The sequence below is a fragment of the Berghia stephanieae genome, chromosome 9 (genome assembly GCF_034508935.2).
Source record: "Berghia stephanieae isolate SIO BIC M18660-M18661 chromosome 9, UCSD_Bste_1.3, whole genome shotgun sequence".
In the NCBI taxonomy this organism is placed as follows: domain Eukaryota; kingdom Metazoa; phylum Mollusca; class Gastropoda; order Nudibranchia; family Aeolidiidae; genus Berghia; species Berghia stephanieae.
In genome coordinates, this window is record NC_088368.1 from 20,078,259 (window position 1) to 20,098,663 (window position 20,405).

The following is a 20,405-nucleotide window of genomic DNA, read 5'->3' on the forward strand; positions in this document are numbered from 1 at the left end:
TGTGCTTTGCAACATTTTTTTAAAGATAAAAAATAAAATAAATAAAGCGGTATTTCATTATTTCTATATTATTGAGCACCATGTGCTTCCGTTTAATTTTAGTTCCATACACTAACTCACCGCCGTTTGTGCCGTTTACTTTAGACTCGTTATTGAATTGACTTTCCGCAGGTGCACAGGCACTTCCACTTCCAGAGTTTTGCTCCTGGCCACTATTTCTATCCGGCAGGCTCGTGATATTTTACTTGACCTAGAAAATTATTGTAAACACAATGAATGTAATGTAAACACAAGTCTGCTACGCATAAAACGTGTGGTAAGTCCCTAATGGTTTTCCCAACACGAAAAGATATGTTTCTAAATAAATTTAAAATATAAGTTGATAAAACGGCTTGCACAGTCATATAATAGCGGTTTCATGTACATTTTGTCTTCGATTCTGAAGAAGAGAGATAGCTATGAATAAAAATAAACATTTTGAGTTCTTTGTGTTGTGGTGTCGCAGGCAACCCTGGCGCTTTTTCTGTGGTTTATTATACTATATTGAATAGAGTGTCCCACTTATTTCTGAATGCAATGATTTCGGATTAATACTTTTATTATCATCAAACAAACTAATAGCCTATAAATTTTAGATGTTTTTGTTATGACATTAAAAAGAATCTGGGACAGGAAAGCTTGAAGCTTTAGTCTTTAGACTTATGAAAACGTGTGCAGTACCTGTAAGACATTCATTAGTAATGCGATAGCTTTATGAATTAAAGTTATTGTGCTGACTGAAAGGATTATCCCTAATAGATCATGATTCAGTCCAATATGTTTCCTCCTCTCAACACTAACATAAAAGAGCTCAAGAAAGACCCGCCAGCTTACTCATAAATAATCATGAATTTTGAAATTGATAAAATGCATAAGTTGATGGAATACATCAGCTTTAAAAAAATAAATTGAGTATCTATCTCATGTCATTCCATATTATATCACGTTTAGTAGTGAAATATTAATATACACCAGATAAAAATGTGCCTCTTTTCATCCCACCATGGGACAAAATAATTAACAAAAATAAGTTTACATTTATGATTGTGATGTCATTGGCAGGTTTTATGGTTGGATGTGCTTACTTATAACTACAGTACTGAAACATTTTGAGATAAGCTCCTGATCCTCACATTAACAACCTATGTGGATATCCTCAATAACATAATGGATCAAGAAAGTGATTTTACTACATTGTTTATCAAAAGTATGGAGGAAGAAGATGTGACTATGATTGATCCTCTCATTGAAGCAAAGTGCAAAGATCCCAGGTAAGTCAAATTTCCTAATTCAAATCAAGGTTAATAAGTTAATATAGAGAAGTATGCAGCATCAGTTAAAAGAGTGCCACTGTGTTTTGTCTTATACATTATAATAATAAAGTCAAGCAATGTCCCGCAGCGATTGACCAGATGAGTAAAAGTAACATTGATTGCAGGACTTCATCCTTAGCATTGTGTCCTTGAGTCTTAAGTAAAGATCTTTAAATGTATTACCTCTCTGCACTCAGGTGTGAATAATTACCTGACCATAAACAATATTTAAGGATTGGATTTGGATGCTTATTTAAGTTATACTTATTCTTTTCACATTTCCGACTCGTCGTATAATCATATTATTTGTTTTAATTTAAATTTCTTTTGTCAATGTTCCTTTTAAAAAATAATAAAATAATGACCAAAACAAAGAACAAATCACTGGGAACAAATGAAATTGCATTTCGCTTCTTATTTTTGTTTTGTTTTCAATGTCTGTATTTTATCTATTTTTTTTTCTTTTGTATACTTATATACCCCTTAGTATGAATTTATTCTTGAGCGATACTAATCACATTGGGCAAGGGCAAGGTTGCTAATGGTTACGCTATATTGTTATTACAATCTACCCCACTTTTGGAAACTTTTTCACCCTCATGAACCATCGTGAACCCACCAGGCAGCTGCATCCTGATTCAATACTCAACCAGATACTCTGCAGTCTGTGGACCGTTACCACAATGAGTGCAAGTGGATGATGTAGACAGGACAGGCCTTATTGATATAGAATGACTACCATTAGGTCCTCTACTTTAAACTGTTGACTGCAACCCAATGCCTTCTCTCATTAGTACACTAGTACTGAACCGAGGAATCTTCTCTCCTTGTTCAGAGGAGAGGATATCCCCAACTTAAGGAATGGCATCCTTCCAAGGCAACCTCTTTTTCATCGTTGCAGTCAGGGAAGCTAAAATCAATCAAGAGTTGCTGTGGTTTTATTCAGCTTGCACTCGGGGCACCTAAGTAGGCTTGAGCAAGGGTGAGCTCTAGGCCTTGTAGTGTGATGCGTCTGTCCCTCCTGCCATTGTATGTGTAGAAAGAAGAAAGCATTTTTTGGGATTATTATTGCACCTATAGGAGGTCAAAATATCACGAGTTATGAATAATAAAATCCCTCATTCTATATAATTTTTTTTTATTGTATTACAAATGGAAAGAAAGCAACCTCTGAGTTTGGGAAAAAATTGCCCTGTACGACTGGCTTTTTAAAAATTCTTGTTTTCACCTTCTTCTCTTCCTCAGTTTTCCATTAGACATAGATCTATGTGCTCTATTAGCGGCTGACCAAGGAAAGACCTCTGTCCTCCTCAAACTGCTTCCTCTGCATCCACGAATGAGCTTTGAGGACTCTGAAAGTCGTAGAGGCATTCACCACGCAGCGAAGAATGGAAATGTAGAGTGTTTGAAACTTCTTCTCAAAGCAGGTGCTGTTATCAATTGCTCTGACAAGTACGGAAAGACCCCTCTATTGATTGCCTGCTCCATGGGACATTTGGAAGTTGTCAGGTTGGTTTCAGAAGAGACATTTCTTTTGCTGTTTTATTTATGTTGAAGTCCTATATTGAAACAGTATCAATTCTTTATTCACAAATGATCTTCTTGTCTCCAATGACAATGGTGATGTCTCAATTCTAGCATTTATAAATTTGTCAGAAGACTTTGACAAGCTAGACCATGGCATACTGTGTGAACGTCTATTAGAATACTATGGAATTTAGGGCATTGCAGTAGATTGGTTTATTTCCTATCTCTCTGACAGGTATCAAATCATCATTATAAACATTGATCTTTCCACCCGAGCTTAAATTCGGAGTGCCTCAGGGCTCAATACTTGGACCAGTGCTCTGTACCCTATACACAATGCCCCTCAACTCTGTCATTACGTCACATGTTGTTAATTACTATATGTATGCAGATGATACTTAGATTTTTAAATCGTCAATACCATCACAAGTTACATTCATTTGCAATGTCATAGAAAATTGCTTAAATGTGCTGAATAACCGTGCACTGTCATATATTGATGAGCATATCACCATCAATATTCCACCGAGACAACTGAGATCCAGCTCAATGCGCTTGCTGTCAATCCCTAGATCATGGCTGAAATTTTCTGCTGATCATGCATTCAGTCGAATGCTTTTCTATTTGGAATGGACTCCCCATGGACGTGCAATCATCAACAAGCACAACAGGCTTAAGAAACGACTCAAGACCTTCTTATTTAGAAAATGTTTGTGTTAATCATGACCTGCAGAATTGTGTTTTCATTGTTCCACCAATCCGATGTAAAGCGCTTTGAGCCTTTGATGTGAAAAGCGCTATATAAGAACGATTATTATTATTATTATTATTATTATTATTATTATTATTATTATTATTATTATTATTATTATTATTATTATTATTATTTTTACTCAGTTTTATGGTATGTGAATGAAAATAAGTCTCAGTGGGCATCCATATGGCAATAAGAATATTTTAAAAATTAAGATTCTGTGGTAAGAAATTACTTATTAGAGACAATGAGTGAAAACAGCTATATAGTATTTCATTGCTTAACATTGGGAGTTTGACCAAGGTACCTTCTACTTCTTATTGACTCATTAAGACATGAATGAGTATTTGAGGCTATGGCAGTTGGTAGTTGCATGTCTTTATGCATAACTATTCCCATGGAGCTCCAAGATCATGGTAGCTATGAAGTATTTAATGGACAATAAAATTGTTTTTACCCGTTGGATAGGTTGCTAACCAATCACAAAACACTTTTAACAAGATCTAACTGATCCAGCTACCCTGCTGTGAAAACAGATTGGTCAGAAGAAAAAAAAATCTGACCTCATGTCACAAATTTACCTGGTTATAGATATATAGCACAGTCGAATAAGGTGACATGCAATGGAAAAAGAAAAGGCCCATGAAATCATTTGATCTCAATTTTTTTTTTTTTTACAGATTGTTGGTACAGAAATGTGCCCACATCAATTCCTGCCGCACAGACCTTGGGGAAAACGCTGTTCATGTAACATCAACAACGGGAAATCTTGAAATTATGGAAGTCCTTTTGGATCATGGCGGGAACCCAAACATGGTCAGTATGGCTCTGAGGGGAGGAGAGACACCTCTTCATAAGGCAGTCGTTGCTGACAGGCCAGAAATTGTAAGTAAACATTTGTGAGCCTTTTTCTCAGTTTGCAGTAAATCGGTGCCCGATGGTTTTCCTCGGATCCGGGGGTGACAAGAGAAGGAATTTCCTCCTTTGAAAAAATGACATTTCCCCCAATCAATTGTACTGGCAATGATAGACTTGATGTGTGGTGGGACAAACAGATGCAGTTTCACACTCTCCAGAAGTTATCTGGAGTTACGATGATAGTTTAACATCTTAATTGTGCGGCTATGTGATCTTGTGGTATGACACTCGCTTTCGGATAGGAAGGTCCTGGGTTCGAGCCTTGCTGGGCGCATAGTTGAGTCCTTGGATAAGACTCTTTACTCACATTCTCTCACCGCAGTCATGTGTAAAGTGAGTACCTGACCGTTAACAGCGTTACTCTGTCAAAATAAAAATTATAATATCGCCTAACAGGCATCATGCCTTATTCTATATGTTGCGTGTAGCTGTTGGTCAGGGACCCTTTGAAAAGTGCTTTGAGCACATTTAGTGGATATTGCGCTATATACAAGCTCAATTTAAAAAAAAAATAATTTTTAATTGCTCTCTGTATGGGAGTTAGTGTATTACTAATGGGACTTAAAACCAATCATTCAAAATTTTCCTCCTTTTTCACTTTTTTGTTTATCTGATTCAAGCGTGGCTTTATACTGAAAGTCATCTATCGACTGAAAATTTGTTTTTTGAAACATTTACTATTTCAATTTTTAACCTCAATCAATGTTTTAGAACTAATGGGAGGTCGCAAATCAAGTTGTTTTGTTTGTAGACCAATAATAACTTGTGCTTAACATTTTTAGAATTTTACTTCATCAGCTTGTTAGAATATGAGTAACTCTTGTGTGAAAATTACATGTAAAAAAAAAAAAAAGAAGAAAATAACAAATAGATAATTGTGAGTTTTATAGTGTTCACGTCAAAAAAAGGGATCCATCCATAATCTTCACAATCTTGTACGCCCTATAAAGCTTCAAGTTGATGTTCAAGACTATAATTAGCAAAAGATACAGTATGCCGATTACCACACATCTTATAACACATTTGTCTACAACACGCATCCTTGCCAGCTATATTTTTATTTTCCTGTCCAATTCAACCCCTTTCAACTCTAAATGCTTTATGGCTTTAAAGGACTTTTTTTTTTTTCATCAGTGATTCATCGTTCACATCCACTGTTGAGTAAGTGAATGCACATCTACATTTTCTATTTATCTTTCCTTAGTCTTGAGATTTCATTTTCATGTTTTTATTTTACTATTTAGGTTGATGTGTTATGTTCAAGAGGAGCAAAGATGAATGTAAGAGATGCCTATGGGAAATACCCAATCCACATTGCCTGTGAGAGAGGACATATACGCTGTCTCAATGTCCTCATTCAAAATGGAGCATCTCTCGAAATCCTCGACGCCATGGGACAAACGTCACTAGGTGTCGCTGCTGCAGAAAATCAAACAGAGGTCGCTAAATTGTTGATTGACAATTGTGCCAATGTCCATGCAGTCGACAAGAAGGGCTACAGTGCTCTTCACAAGGCCAGTATGATTGTAAGTGATTTGGTATTATTGTTTTATATGCTTACTAACTTTCATCTTCTAGTAGATTATCAGTTTGAAATGTCATCAGATGTCCTGATATTTAATCATTGCTATCCTCTATTTGGCTCCCAAAGTGCCTCAATCATACACAAATCTTTAGCGGAAGGAGTAAATGGTTAACTTTGGTGATGAATATAGGATGTATTACAGAAATAAGATTAAGCATTTCAATTAAAATTCGATGTTATATTATGGAGGATATTTACCCCCCCCCCCCTTTCCAACTTGTTTTCTTCCATTTTCAAAGTTTTCTCTTTCTGATGAGTAATAATTTAAAGCTAAGAGGATAAAATCCTAGATTTTCCCAGAATCTCTTTCTTTTTTCTTATTTTTCCCCCTTGTATTTTTATTCTCCTTATCATTACATTTTTTAATTCCTTTTTTTTCTTTTCTTTTCTTTTCATTCTTTATAATCAAGAGTAATCTGACCCTGATTGAATATTTAGTGGCTGCCGGGGCAGACGTGAATATGAGAGTTGAAATTTCCCAGAGTACACCACTTCTTCTGGCCACTTCCTTTGGAAGGCTGGATTCAGTGAAGAAGCTCATCTCCCTTGGAGCTGACATGAACCTCCAAGATTCCAAAGGTCACACTGCCATGCACCTAGTCAACTACAAGTTAGGTAAGAAACCAACACGCACCACACAATGTGACCCATCGCCACAAAAACGGTATTATGTCTGGGATGGTGCAAACACTGAACATTTGAATTATTTATAGTAACACAAATGAAACCCTGATTATTTTAAGAAAAATGTAATTTTATTTTATTTTAACCTCAGAAATGAGAGTCATCCAAAATTTGTTGTTATTAATAATAATAAATCTTTATTGTCCTCAAAGAAGTGGCAATTTGTCATTTGGTTACACATTTATAACAATACAATATTGACATAGACACACTCACACAGATGCACACTAGTAACATAGTAGTCATCGGAAAAAAAATATTTAAAAATTTACTTTTATAAATGGTATATTTATCTACTTTTGATATTGATTGATTGATTTATTTATTTTGTGGTTAAGAAAAAAAAATATTTATATATTTTTAAATGCATGTCTCATCCTTCATATTCTGGCTTTTGGCTTGGGATCCCTTGTATAGCTAACGCTTTGAGCTCATTTAGTGAATATCATCTCATAGAAGAGAAAAGAAGCTTTCAATCATTAGTTCTTCTCCATATAATTGAAAATGCAAATATTTTTTCTATGTTTTTACAAGAAATAAATCAGTCTCCAATGTCTGTGAATTGATTTCAGGTGGTGAACCAGCGGAAATTATTCTTGCAGCCTTGTTGAAGGGAGGGTGTCGGCTTGACAGTCGAGACAGTGGCCATTTAACTCCCTTGCAGCGAGGCATTGTGGTAGGCGTGACACGTCGAATGCCATCTGTGCCATGTATACAACTGCTGTGTGAGGCTGGGTCTTTACTAGGGCCTGATGAATACGCCATGGGAAAGTGAGTTGTATTTGTATGTAATGCATAGCACAGAGAGAGATAGTGATAAATAGAGAGATATGTAAAGATAGAGAAAGAGAGATATCTAAAGATAGAGAGAGAGAGCTTGTAATCTGCTCCATTTTATATGATTTCCCATTAGTGTTTTCTCCTTATTGGTTTCAGAACAAGAAAACATTGAAATTGTATATCAATCGATTTCGTTAGCCCCATTCTATTGATGAAGGATAACGAAGAAATGGAAGATAAAAAAAAAAGAATGTGGCAGGATAGCGTCAGTCAGGGAGTGGTCAGGTTTGATGGTATTTGAGTTGCTAGAGAAGGCTAATGACTGAGATGAGTGGCACAAGATTGAGAAGACTGCATCATGCAAGTTCCCACATGGAAATGACTGAGTGAATGAGTGATTGAGTCCATGCCTACTCCTATAGATATCTGGCATGTCATCAGAGGTCAGCGTGAAATTTCCTGCCAAGTATGTCTATCCGTCGCCCTGTTGTTGCATTCAGCTGCAGTAAGGCCAGTCCATGGCTTAATGTCATCCATCCATATCCTCACTGGTCGACCTTTTGTCCGCCTTCCCTCCACGCATCCCTCTAAAAATGTGGTTTTGGATTGAAATGTGGCGCTTTGTATGCCCAAAATATTTGATCTTTCTTGTTTTAATTATTTTCAATAAGTTTGGTCTTACTCCTCTAGCCTTTTTATTTCTCCTTTTCAGGAAATCCCCTTTGTTCTGGCTTGCCTATTCAGGCAACACCAAACTGGCCCTGTACCTGGTACGTGCTGGGTGGGACCTTCGACAGGAGAGCTGGATTGTCTTACCTGGCAAGGATGAGGAGCAGGACAGACTCCATCAGTTTATGATAGAAGAAAGGAAGAAGATGCCCAGTCTTTTGAGATGTTCTAGAAAGGTTTGCCTCCATTTTCTGATGTTTAATTTCATGTGTGTGTTATGTGTGTGTATGCTGTATAAGTGTGGCTCTCATCAAAATTTTAAATATTTATGTAAAATTATGAGTTGCTTTTTGCCATGATTTTACAAGGGAAAAGTACAGAAGTCGGTTCCCATTGTCTTCTGTCGGTATGATCCGGTTTACCCTGTAGTCTTTCCATCTTCCAAGATGACCCACAAAGCAGTGGTTTTGACCTTTAAATTAGAGTTGTCTCTCTCCTAGATTGACTGCATGGAAAGAAAGAAAGAAAGGGGAGTGGAGAGCCTTGATCACCAAGCAAACCACAATGTGATGATGATGATTCTTACGTATGAGTCAACACCATCATCTGGGAAGAAAATAAGAGAGGGAAAGTGGAACAATTAATAGTGTGATGTCAAAATACTGGTTCCAATATCCTTGGAAGTGTGAAACCATCTGGCATAACTTACAGAATTAGAGTTAAAATAAATATCCTCGTTGAGGAGAATGAGTTTTGTCTTGAAAACTTAAAAAATACTTATTTTTCCTAATTCTGATCAATTTTCTTCATCCGGTACATTCTGATATAACACTAGATTTAAACAGTGGGTCACATTTGGGTAATATTTTCTTGGTAGGATTTCCTTTCTGAAGGAGGTGCTGAAGAAGAAGAAGAAGATTATCAAAATTCTTCATTCTAAATACCAACAATGGCTGTCACACTCAATAACTCTCTCCACCCTCGACTACAAATATTCAGAATTGAGTCGACTTTGAGTACCATTCAGAAGAAGAAGAAGAAGAAGACTTACAGTGTAAGTGAATCAAATATAATTCATAATGCCAAAAATAATTTTTAAAATGTTTAATTTCCAGGTTGTACGGTCCCATCTAAGTCAAGTCCATCACAATTGTGAAATTCTGTCCAGCATTGATTGCCTGCCCCTGCCGAAACCCCTCAAGGCCTTTCTGGCCCTCAAGGACGTTGACCCTCATGACCTTTCCATGACCCCTGAGATTCTTGCTGAGTGAAACAAAAATATAAAAAAAAAACACTCGGTGTGTCAGTTTTCTTGAGATCTCCAGATATATGGTGCAGCTTTATTTTTCAATTTTGGAAAAAGATATTTCTCAGTGGTGCAAGTTTAATTGGCAAATTTGGATAAAAACTTGTGAATCTGTGGTGCAATCTTTTTTCCCTCAACTTTTTTGAAAAATCACGTTTTTAACTGTTGTGTAATTTTCTTGCACAATTTTGGAAAAAGAAAAGCAGACTTAAATGTATGAAGACATCGATAAGAATCGATCATGAAGTGCTTTTTATCTGCTTCATCGTTAAAGAATTCGAAAAGTCACGTGGAATTTGGATAAACGCTAACACTTCCATCAAAATGATTGTGTAATAATTCTAAATTCTTGTAATCAAAACATTGATTGATGTCAAGAAGAAAAACTTTGGATGTTTTGGAGACAAGGCATCATGATATGTGCCCCACTTCCTCAATCCTGTATTGTATCAAAGTGAAGGATGGAAATTAAATTTATGACAAAATTACCAAAATTACAAAATGTTTGATTTGAGCTTTTTCATAAAAACAACATTTGTTCTAATTCTACAAAATAAAAATGTATTTGATTTACTAAAATGTCGTAATGTAAACCAAAAATCAAATGTTTAACTCACTCAATCCTAGAAATTTTTGCTACTTTTCAAAATTGGAAAAAATGTATTAAATGAGCATGCGCATAGATTGTTTTATTCAACTACCATTAACATGTAAAAATTAAGAACATTAGCTTTGATACTACGCCTATAATTTGTCTCATTAAAATGTAATAAATAGGCATGGGGTAAAAGTAACCCGGGGTATAATACGGATATAGTCGGTGTTAGGGTTTAGTGAGTTAATCATCCAGTTAGTTCACTCCAACATGACACCAGTTGGAGACAGTGGATCACACGTATATATAGACTTTGTGAATCTCTTTCGCTTATGTAGAATTTATTTGTTTTTCATTAAGACGGTGGATTCTAATTTTACAAACTGGATTCTACTTGAATCAATTTCAATCCTCTTTAGCTCCAGCTGAATGGTACAGTGTTGTTTACTTTTGGGATTGATTCTGTGAACATCTGTCATTATATTTCATTTTATTTTCGACAAAACACCCATGGAAAGGTGTTAAAGAATGATCTTGTAGTTTTTATCATAATTTGTTTGAAGTGTTTTGTTTTTATTGTTATCGATGTGATTTTTGGCTTGTTTTATCATTGAAACACGTTAATGATAAATGACTCATTATCAGGATAAGTCAATATTGACATGTTTTAAAACTTCCCATCTTTCAATCTTATTTTATTTATTTCTATATTATGTTGCAATATTTTAAATATTGGACGTGATTTTTCTGGGGTTTTTTTTTCTGGTGAGTTTTAAAAAAGTTTTTGTTTTGTTTTTTTTTCGCTTTGTTCCTTCTTTCTAAAAGAAATTAAAAATGTGTTTATTATTTTTTTCTTCTCATTTTGTTGTTTTAAGATTAGTTATTTATTGTGATTACTTCATGATCTCCACTGCCATACTCTCAATACATAGATATTAAAAATTTTGGCTGGAAGTCTTATCCTTTAAATAGCGATCAATTAAATTGACCCTCATCGTGGCAAATACTCTCAAACTTGAGACTTTGCACAATGTGAATCTGTATAGTAAAATATCTCTAGAATGGCCAAACAGCCTCAGATCCCAAGATGTCATGGAAGTCCCAGGCTTGAGACTAATTGACAAGTTGAGGGCCATATTAATCAATGATATTTGAATTAAAACGTTACTTACCAAATTTGTTGTTTTTTGGTGTTTTGTCAGAGTATGGCAAAATTTGGATGGGGTTCCTGACCTCCCATAGTGGGCAGGGTGGCACTTACTGTGTCTTTTATCCCCTTATGTCTGTTTTCCAATATGCTTCAACAGTCGTAACGTCACTTCCCTCGTAATGACGCATTGTAACTTAGTAACTGGCTCGGAACAATGGCGGCCACCCTTTAGAAATATTTCTCTGGCGAGCATAAAAGCGTATCCAGAGGAGAAAAAAAACCATTATAAATCTGATCATATTTTGACTTTTACGCATTCTGATCACAAGACATATGAAAAGTTCTAGCCAGCATGAAGAATAAAAAGTACCGATTTTCTTTGTTTAGAACCACGATAGCCGCCGTTGCTGGGCGACGTGACATCAGACTATTGAATCCAATTTGCTTTCTGTCTTTGTCTTGGAATGAGATTACTTGGTTTTGTCCTGACTCTGGTTGGATACCCTGGATGAGAGAGAAACAGTCAGATGTATTTTTGGAGATGACGTTTTTTTCCCTTTTAAATCATCTCTTTGTTATGCACTATCAGTGCTGATGGTTTTCCTCGGATCCGTTGAAATCCGCGATTTTTGAGTCAGAGGAGGAATTTCCTCTTTTTAAAAAAGTTATATTTCCCTCAATCAAATGTACTGGCAGTGAGAGACTTGATGTGTGGTGGAACGAATAGGGGCAGTTTCCCACTCTCTAGAAGTTAGCTAGAGTATCAATGATAGTCTATCATCTCAATTGCTCTAAAAATGTGTGTGTGTGTGTGGGGGGGGGGGGGGTATGCTGTAAAAATAATGGGGTTAAAGGCAATCATTCAAAATTTTCCTCCCTTTTCAGTTTTTGGCACCATCAGCACTGCACTATATTATGTTTTGTTTACGTATTACATATGATTTGTAGATATTTGAGTGTGTTCCTCTTAGTGGGGACCTATGCTTGTGTCTGGATGAGACTTAGGTGATCTCAAACGATAGTGTGCTCTTGGAATCTACATCTGTTTCCTATTTGAACCAATTCCCCTTTGTGTTACTTTTTCTCACGTGCTTTCAATTGTAAATCTATAGCTTTTTGACTATCCCATTTTCCTCCTTTTTACTGGCACTGATATGACCTTAATGTGTTGCAAGTGCTGTAAAACCCTTTAAAAAATAATAAAAAATCAGAGTATGACAATGTACTGAATACAGACAGGTCTTTCGTTTCCTTCAAATTGATAATGGGAGAAAAATGTCTGATAGTGTTTGAATGTACTCAACCCACGTCTTAAAGATAGCTTGAATTTGAATGTTTTTTTTTATTTTGATTGTAATTCTGTGTTATGATTTTTAGGCTAATTTTGTTTTAGAAATGTAATTTCATTAAATTCTTTTGCAATGTCTTGTTTTTTTGTTTGGAATTTAAACGTTTCTTTTTCATTTCATTTATTCATCGGTCTGGAAATTTGTTTGTTTTTTTTGTTTTTTTTTTGTTGTTGTTGTTGTTGTAAATTTAAGAATTTTATATTTTTTAAATTGTTCTTTTTTATCAATTCTCTTTTACTTTTCTATGTGTTGTTGTTTGTTGTATTAAAAAAAAAACAACCAATCTATTGAATGTAGTTTTACCTCATCCGTGATAATCATGACATGTTATTACCATTACTGATATTATCATCATTGCAATCATTGATGACGTCATTGCTGCTGGAATTGTTTGACATTTCCCATACTTTGAATATCTTTCAAAAATCAAAAGACAAAAATTTTATTTATTTTTTTCCTTTTCTGCACCTATTTTGCAGTAAAAATTTGGCGCACTAGAAAAAAATATTTTCTTTGGTCCAAGTGGCCAATTAAAAAAAAAGTAATGATTAATTTTCTTGTTACACAATATATTATACAGTCCACTCCAGATAATCGCAACACCTTGGGATCAACGGAAATGTTGCGACTAACCGAAGTTGAGTTTCCTGTCCACTATAACAACATTTAGCTCTGAGTTTACACAGGGTTAGGACCATCCATGACTATGGTATCTTTGGTCGATTTCAGATAAAATGATGGGACACTGTTTTCACTTCTACTTGTTGTAAGATTTTATAGCAATTTTGATTTGACCACTGATTAGTTTCGTTCTATATATGGTAAACTCAAACTAATTGTTGTTGTAAACATTGTTCATAGTCCACCACAGACTGAACAATTTGATTGAAACAAAAACCATGTTGCAGCCCAGTATAGATTCTGACATGCAAAAGCAGCTTTGATGCAAGCTGACATCTTATTCAGATTAGATTAACTTTCACACTTTCATTATCAACATTTGTAAGAGTCAAAGAGATTAGTCATGATGAGAGACAATAAACTCTCACCAAACTCATTGGCCACAATGAACAGTTGTCAATCCCAAAACGAAGGAAATCGCTCAGTCTCTCCAGACAGTTGACATTTTCTACCTATTTTGTCTAGACTGTTCCCAGCCCCCTCGCCTTCTATCTAATGGTCACAGATGACCTCACAAACCCATACTGCAATGCTCCGCCCTGTTTTGTGTCTAATAGAGTGGTGACACACTTGTACCATTAAACCCCACCCGCTCTCACTTTTTAACCTGTCATGATTTCGTCCATGATGAAGTTTAGTCATGAGACTTTATTTGATTGATTTCTTGAATTTGCTACTTTTTAAGGTAAAAAATTTGTTGCAATTAACCAGTAATTTTTATATAGAATTTATTCCATTTCTTGGGAAATTTCCCGATTAAACGAGTTGCGATTATCTGGAGTGGACTGTATACATACATAAATGAATATTTTCAAACTATCCTGATCTACAAAGAAAAGTTATTACGTTAATTTTGGGCCACTGGTTATATTTTTTATTCATCATGTTTGTCTTCCTATTGATATTTTTAATATTTGATTTGCAAAATGTCTAGCTCTTGAATCAAATTGAGTACCCAAAAATTTTGAGATTTTATCAAATACTTTGGGAATCTGGGTAAATAAGTTGAGGACCACAGAGACCTCAAATCAATATAATGAAGGACATATTCACTCTGCTCTTTTTTTTCTTTTGTTTTTGGTAAGATTTTTATTGAGATTCATAAAATTACCTTGCATTCCATGAAACCTTTGATAAAAATGATCACTTGTATACAAGGTCAATTTTAATTACTTATTTCAGAGATAATTGGAGGTAAAAAGAAAACCTAACCAAAATTCAGATAATTATAACTATTCTTCTATTGGATTTGATAACATTTACAAAACCATCAGAGATTTGTAAGCCTTCTTTTTTCTTTCACGATCTTATAGACCAAGTCAAAATTGTGAATATTGTAAATTTTGATATTATGCTTCATGATATTTATCTCATTTTTGTGCATATCGAGAACGTATATGTGTATTTCGTTTTAATTGACAAAAATGTTCGACTTTGAATTGATATTAGATGCTTCCAGTTTGATTTTTTTTTTTTTTTTTGTTCTTTTGTTTTTTTTAACCTTGCTGTCCACTCAGAATTGACTGAGTTGCTAGGTCTTATATAGGCGTTATGTAAAGTTCTATGCATTTATAGGCTAATTTAACTGTTCAGAAGGCTATCAGTTGTTTTTGATAATTTAGTTCTTTAGAGGTCCATAGCTTTAGTGTTAATGGCGGTTTTTGTTGTGTTTAATGGACAGTAACTGGATATGAGGTTTGTAAAGTACTTTATGAAAGATGATAAAGATCCAGCTACCCAAGCACTCCAAGACGGATAGAAGGGTTTTAAAAAATAAAACTTGATTCAGTATAGAATCTAAAGATGTCCTCTTTCTTTTAATTGAAATGCTCGACATATTGAGTTATCTTTCCTAGCGGGATCCTTTCTTATGCCTAGGTGGGATTCCATAGCGGGCAGGGGGGTACATACTGTGTCTTCTATCCCCTTGTATATGTTTTCCAACATGCTTTCTGTCTTTGTTTTGGAATGAGATTACTTGGTTTTGTCCTGGCCCCGGCCGGAGTCCTAGCTGGGAGGGAAACAGTCAAATGCATAGTTATTGTTTTGGGAGATGATATTTTTTTCCTTGTAAATCATCTCTCTGTTATGTATTATTATATTTGTTATTTTCAATTTATAATGTAAGCATTTGAGTGTATTCCTCTTTGTTGGATTTTGTGCTTGTGTCCGGATGAGACTTATAGGTGATCTCAAACTAAGTACTTTGATAGTGTGCTCTTGGAATCTACATCTGATCCCTATTTGTTCCCAATTCCCCTATGTCTTACTTTTTCTTGGGCGCTTTATTTGTAATTCTAGAACTTTTTACTATCCCATTTTCTTCCTTTTTACTGGCGCTGATATGACCTAATGTGTTGCAAGCGCCATAAAACTCTTAAAAACAAACACACATAGGTAGGATTCTAGGTGAGTCTCTCTTCTGAAAAAAAAAACAACCCTGTAGTTTAATTTGTTCACGTGTAATAGGGTAAATAATGGATTCACTGTATTTTGCTATATCACTGCTCATTTGTACATTTGCCAACACAGTACTCACTGGATACCAGCACACCGAATTCCAGCACTACTGGAGATGGATGACCAAATGTTATCTATTATAACAAGTCGTAACCTGCCACGAGCATCAGATTTTGGCTCATTAGGATTCAAGCACGTTTTTTGGCTTCTCCTGGGAGCGGGCTGGAGTCCAGTGGGTATTTATATTAACTCACTCAACCCTAACACCAACTTTATCCGTAGTTTACCCGAGTTACTTTTACCCCATGCCTATTTATTTCATTTTTATGAGGCATAGTATCAATGCTAATGATTTTAGTTTTTACATGTTAATGATAGTTGAATAAAACTATCTATGTGCGTGCTCATTTTTAATACATTTTTTTTTTCAATTTTGAAAAGTAGCAAAAATCTCTAGGGTTGAGTGAGTTAAGTTTATTTACCTTACCTTACTGGAGTTTCGTCTCCCCCTACAGAGGTTGAATGTCGCGGAACTGGGTGGGGTTCCTACCTTCCATAGTGGGCAGGGAGGTACTTGCTTGTCTTCTATCCCCCTTTATCTGTTTTCCAACATGCTTTCTGTCTTTGTCTTGGGATGGGATTACTTGGTTTTGTTCTGGCCCTGGCCGGATAACCTGGCTGAGAGGGAAACAGCCAAATGTATAGTTAGAGTTTTGGGAGATGATATTTTTTTCATTGTAAATCATCTCTCTGTTATGCACTGTATTATGCTTTCTTTATATTATATATGATTTGTAAAACATTTGAGTGTATTCATCTTAGCGGGGACCTGTGCTTGTGTCTGGGATCACTTTTAGTGATCTCAAACTAAGTACTTTGATAGAGTGATTTTGGAATCTACACCTGTTTCTTATTTGAACTAATTCCCCTTTGTCTTACCTTTTCTTCGGTGGTTTAATTGTAATTCTAGAACTTTTTACTATCCCATTTTCTTCCTTTTTACTGGCGCTGATATGACCTTAATGTGTTGCAAGTGCCACAAAACCCTTAAAAACAAAAACTTTTCCCCTAGTCCTTTTAATTGTACATCTAGAATGTTCTTACTATCCAATTTTCTTCCTTTTTACTGGCGCTGATATGACCTAAATGTGTTGCAAGCTCCGTAAAACCTCTAAAAACAAAAACAATGTCACGGAACGCCATTCTTTACGCTCAAGGGCCATTACCGAGCAGTCGATTATCTTTTTTTTGCCAGTTGTTGCCTCCACATTTCCTATCCAGGACTTCCTTGATTTATTTAGTTTATTTAGTCAAGCCATATTTTGGTCCAGTGTAACTAAATGTATAAACTATTTGTTTATTCAATCTTAGTGGCATTTTGTAACAAGTCAATGCCAATACCTCATTATATGAATGATATATAATGGAGTCCAGTTAAATAGTTCAAATTTTAATCATACTGATGAATTTGATTTGCATTTTTATGTCTGTTTTGTCTTTGCTTTGAGTTATTGTGTATTTATACTGCTAAACTCTGTAAAAAAACATGGATTAAAACTTTTGGACATAAAACTCATCCTTCAAATATTGGTCGATTAAAATGGCTCACATCTTGGCCAAAACTCTTAAACTGGGACTTTGCAAAGTCTTCCTTAAAGTCCCAGGTTTGAAAGTTGTTTATTTTTTTTTTCAAGATGAGAGTCATTTTAATTGACCGCTATTTGAGGGACGAGTTTTCTGGCCAAAAATTTGAGTACATGTCTATTCAGAACATAACAACATATAGCTTCGGCTTCGTATTTTAAAATTTAATTTTCTAATTATTTTTTTTTACCATTATGAATATGATGTAGCTTTCTACCTTTTTTCTACTATTTATACTATATAACCCCATACACTGCATTGTTTATTCTATTACATCCTCTCTTGCTCTTATCATCATTTTGCATTCATCTCATTTTGGATGTCTGTATTTTATACATTATATTATTATACTTTTTATTATTATTATATCAAACGGCATATTTCCAGTCATATTGTTGTTGACCCTTTTTAATTCAATTCAAATTGAATTCAGATTTTAATTCAATTTTAATTCAAATGCTATTATTTCCCCAATACATTGTATGGAGATGGTTGTCCAGATCGAATTGCCTCCTGGCAATTATACAATATTATTATTATTTTTTTCCTTTTTTTGTCCGGTCAAAGTCTAAATCTAGTCAGATTTTTTTTGAATTGATTTGCCAAAGTTTGATGAATTTGGTGCCATTTTTTAACCTATTCGTATTAAGTATTGTAAGAAAAGAAATGAAGAAATGGATACTGGAAGGCGATTCTCCATTTGTATTGAAGGTACATTCGTAACATTCATAAAGAAATTACTACGCCTCACCTTTTGTGTGGTCAATTTTATTTTCACAAATGAAAGAGTGGCAGTGGTATGGAATTTAAAAATATACACATTTTTTAAACCTTGAACAAAAATGATGTAACAATGTCAAAAAAAAAAAAAAAAAAAAAAAAATACTTATCATGGAGTATTTCGGGCTCAAAACTTTTCTTCAGCCACCACCACCACCACCAACAACAACAACAACATCATCATCAGCAGCACAACAACAAAAACAATTAAAATAACAATACTTCCCGTAAAATATGAGAATAGGTCTCTGTATATCCAGTCATGCATGATAAGTGATGGCCGGAAGTCATGGCTTATCCCAAGTAATGAATAACCATAGTAGTCAATTCCTGTATTTTTTTTGTCTTCGGCATTTTTCAAAACACAATTTTTATAAAAAATCATATTGGGAACAATTAATGTTTTAATTTACGAACCAATGAGTTTGTTTTTTTTGTTTTTGTTTTAACTTAATGACTCTTTTTGAAATACATATATGTTTTCTTAGTATTGTTGTATACAACATTTGTTTTTTCACATTCCAAAGTTATAGATATATGGGAATCAAAGACTAGCACACACAAAATACATACATTTTATTAGGGATTTACCCCCCCCCCAATTACTTATTTTATTAACCCTGAAAGCATTTTGTATACAAAAACTGATCATTCAAAAAGAACATTCCTCATTTATATTTTATATTTTAAGTAAAAAGTAAAAATTGCTTCCTTTATACCAGAAAATTCAGACCAACAAATTACTATTGACACGACCAGGCCTACTCAAGAAGAAAGAAAATGGTAATTTATATCTCATTATGTCCAAAAGAATTGTATTTGTGAATGAATCATACATAACTATTCCTGACCTCCCATAGTGGGCAGGGAGGTACATGCTGTGTCTTCTATCCCCCCATACCCGTTTTCCAATTGTTTCCTGTCATTGTCTTGGAATGAGATTACTTAGTTTTGTCCTTACCCTGGCCGAGGTTCCTTGGCTGGGAGGAAACAGTCGAATGTATAGTTATAGTTTTGGGAGATGATATTTTTTTCCTTGTAAATCATCTCTCTGTTATGCACTTTATTATGTTTTCTTTATATTATATAAGATTTGTAAAACATTTGAGTGTGTTCCTCTTAGTTGGGACCTGTGCTTGTGCCTGGATGAGACTTTTAGTGATCTCAAACTAAGTACATTGATAGTGTGCTCTTTGAATCTACATCTGTTCCCTGTTTGAACCAATTCCCCTTTGTCTTACTTTTTCCTCAAGTCCTTTTTTATTGTGTACATCTAGAATCTTTTTACTATCCAATTTTCTTCCTTTTTACTGGCGCTGTTATGACCTAAATGTGTTGCTAGCGCCGTAAAACCATTAAAAACAAACAAAAACAACATACATAACTAGTTTTTAATTCCCCCTGAGTTTAATTACTGTAGAAAGCTGAAACCAAAATAGATTTAATCAAGCCTCTTGATGGTTGTTGAAATCATTTTCTACTTGACTATAATTTATACATTGACAGGTAATATAATATGATATAATATAATACAATGATCTTGACTTGATTTTACCCTAAATTTCACCAGCTTGAGGTATTATTATACACAGCCTTTTACGTCACAATCTGTTGTTATACTTTCAGTGGCATTCGATATATTATTATTATTATTATTATTATTATTATTATTATTAATAATATTATTATTATTATTATTATTATTATTATTATTATTATTATTATTATTATCATTATTGCTATCATTATTGCTATTATTAATATTACTATCATTATTATTTTTGTTTAAAAAATTATTATTTATCTCTCGGAAAACTGAAAATGAGGAGAACCGATTTTTTTTTTTTTTTGTGAACATCGTGTCATCATTTTAAAAAAATTGTTGATGCATATTCATATTATTAATTATTATTTAACCTCACGCTTGTTGCAAATGACAGATCTGCTTAATGTGTTGAATAATCGGCAAACAAAATTACTTTCTTAGACAAAGTACAATCAAGTTGTTGTTCATGTTTTGAGCTTATGGCTTTCCAAATCATTTTACGTATACATTAATTGTAAAATGACACGAAGATTGACACAAGGTTGTCAATTGAATTTTTTTTATTGTTATTGATGTCATCATTATCGCCATCATCATCATCGTCATCATCATCATCATCGTCATC

The 20,405-nt window shown here is 34.3% G+C and overlaps 1 protein-coding gene across 1 annotated transcript; it reads left to right on the forward strand.

Moving 5' to 3' along the window:
* The first annotated feature begins 183 nt into the window (after window positions 1-183).
* Window positions 184-13,109, forward strand: LOC144979829 (ankyrin repeat domain-containing protein 16-like). Its single transcript, XM_078926991.1, has 9 exons — window positions 184-316; window positions 1,102-1,310; window positions 2,598-2,861; window positions 4,314-4,518; window positions 5,796-6,077; window positions 6,547-6,751; window positions 7,393-7,591; window positions 8,313-8,505; window positions 9,385-13,109. Exons 2-9 carry the CDS (start codon window positions 1,207-1,209, stop codon window positions 9,538-9,540), a joined length of 1,608 nt encoding a protein of 535 aa, XP_078783117.1. The 5' UTR covers window positions 184-316; window positions 1,102-1,206; the 3' UTR covers window positions 9,541-13,109.
* Window positions 13,110-20,405: the final 7,296 nt, after the last annotated feature.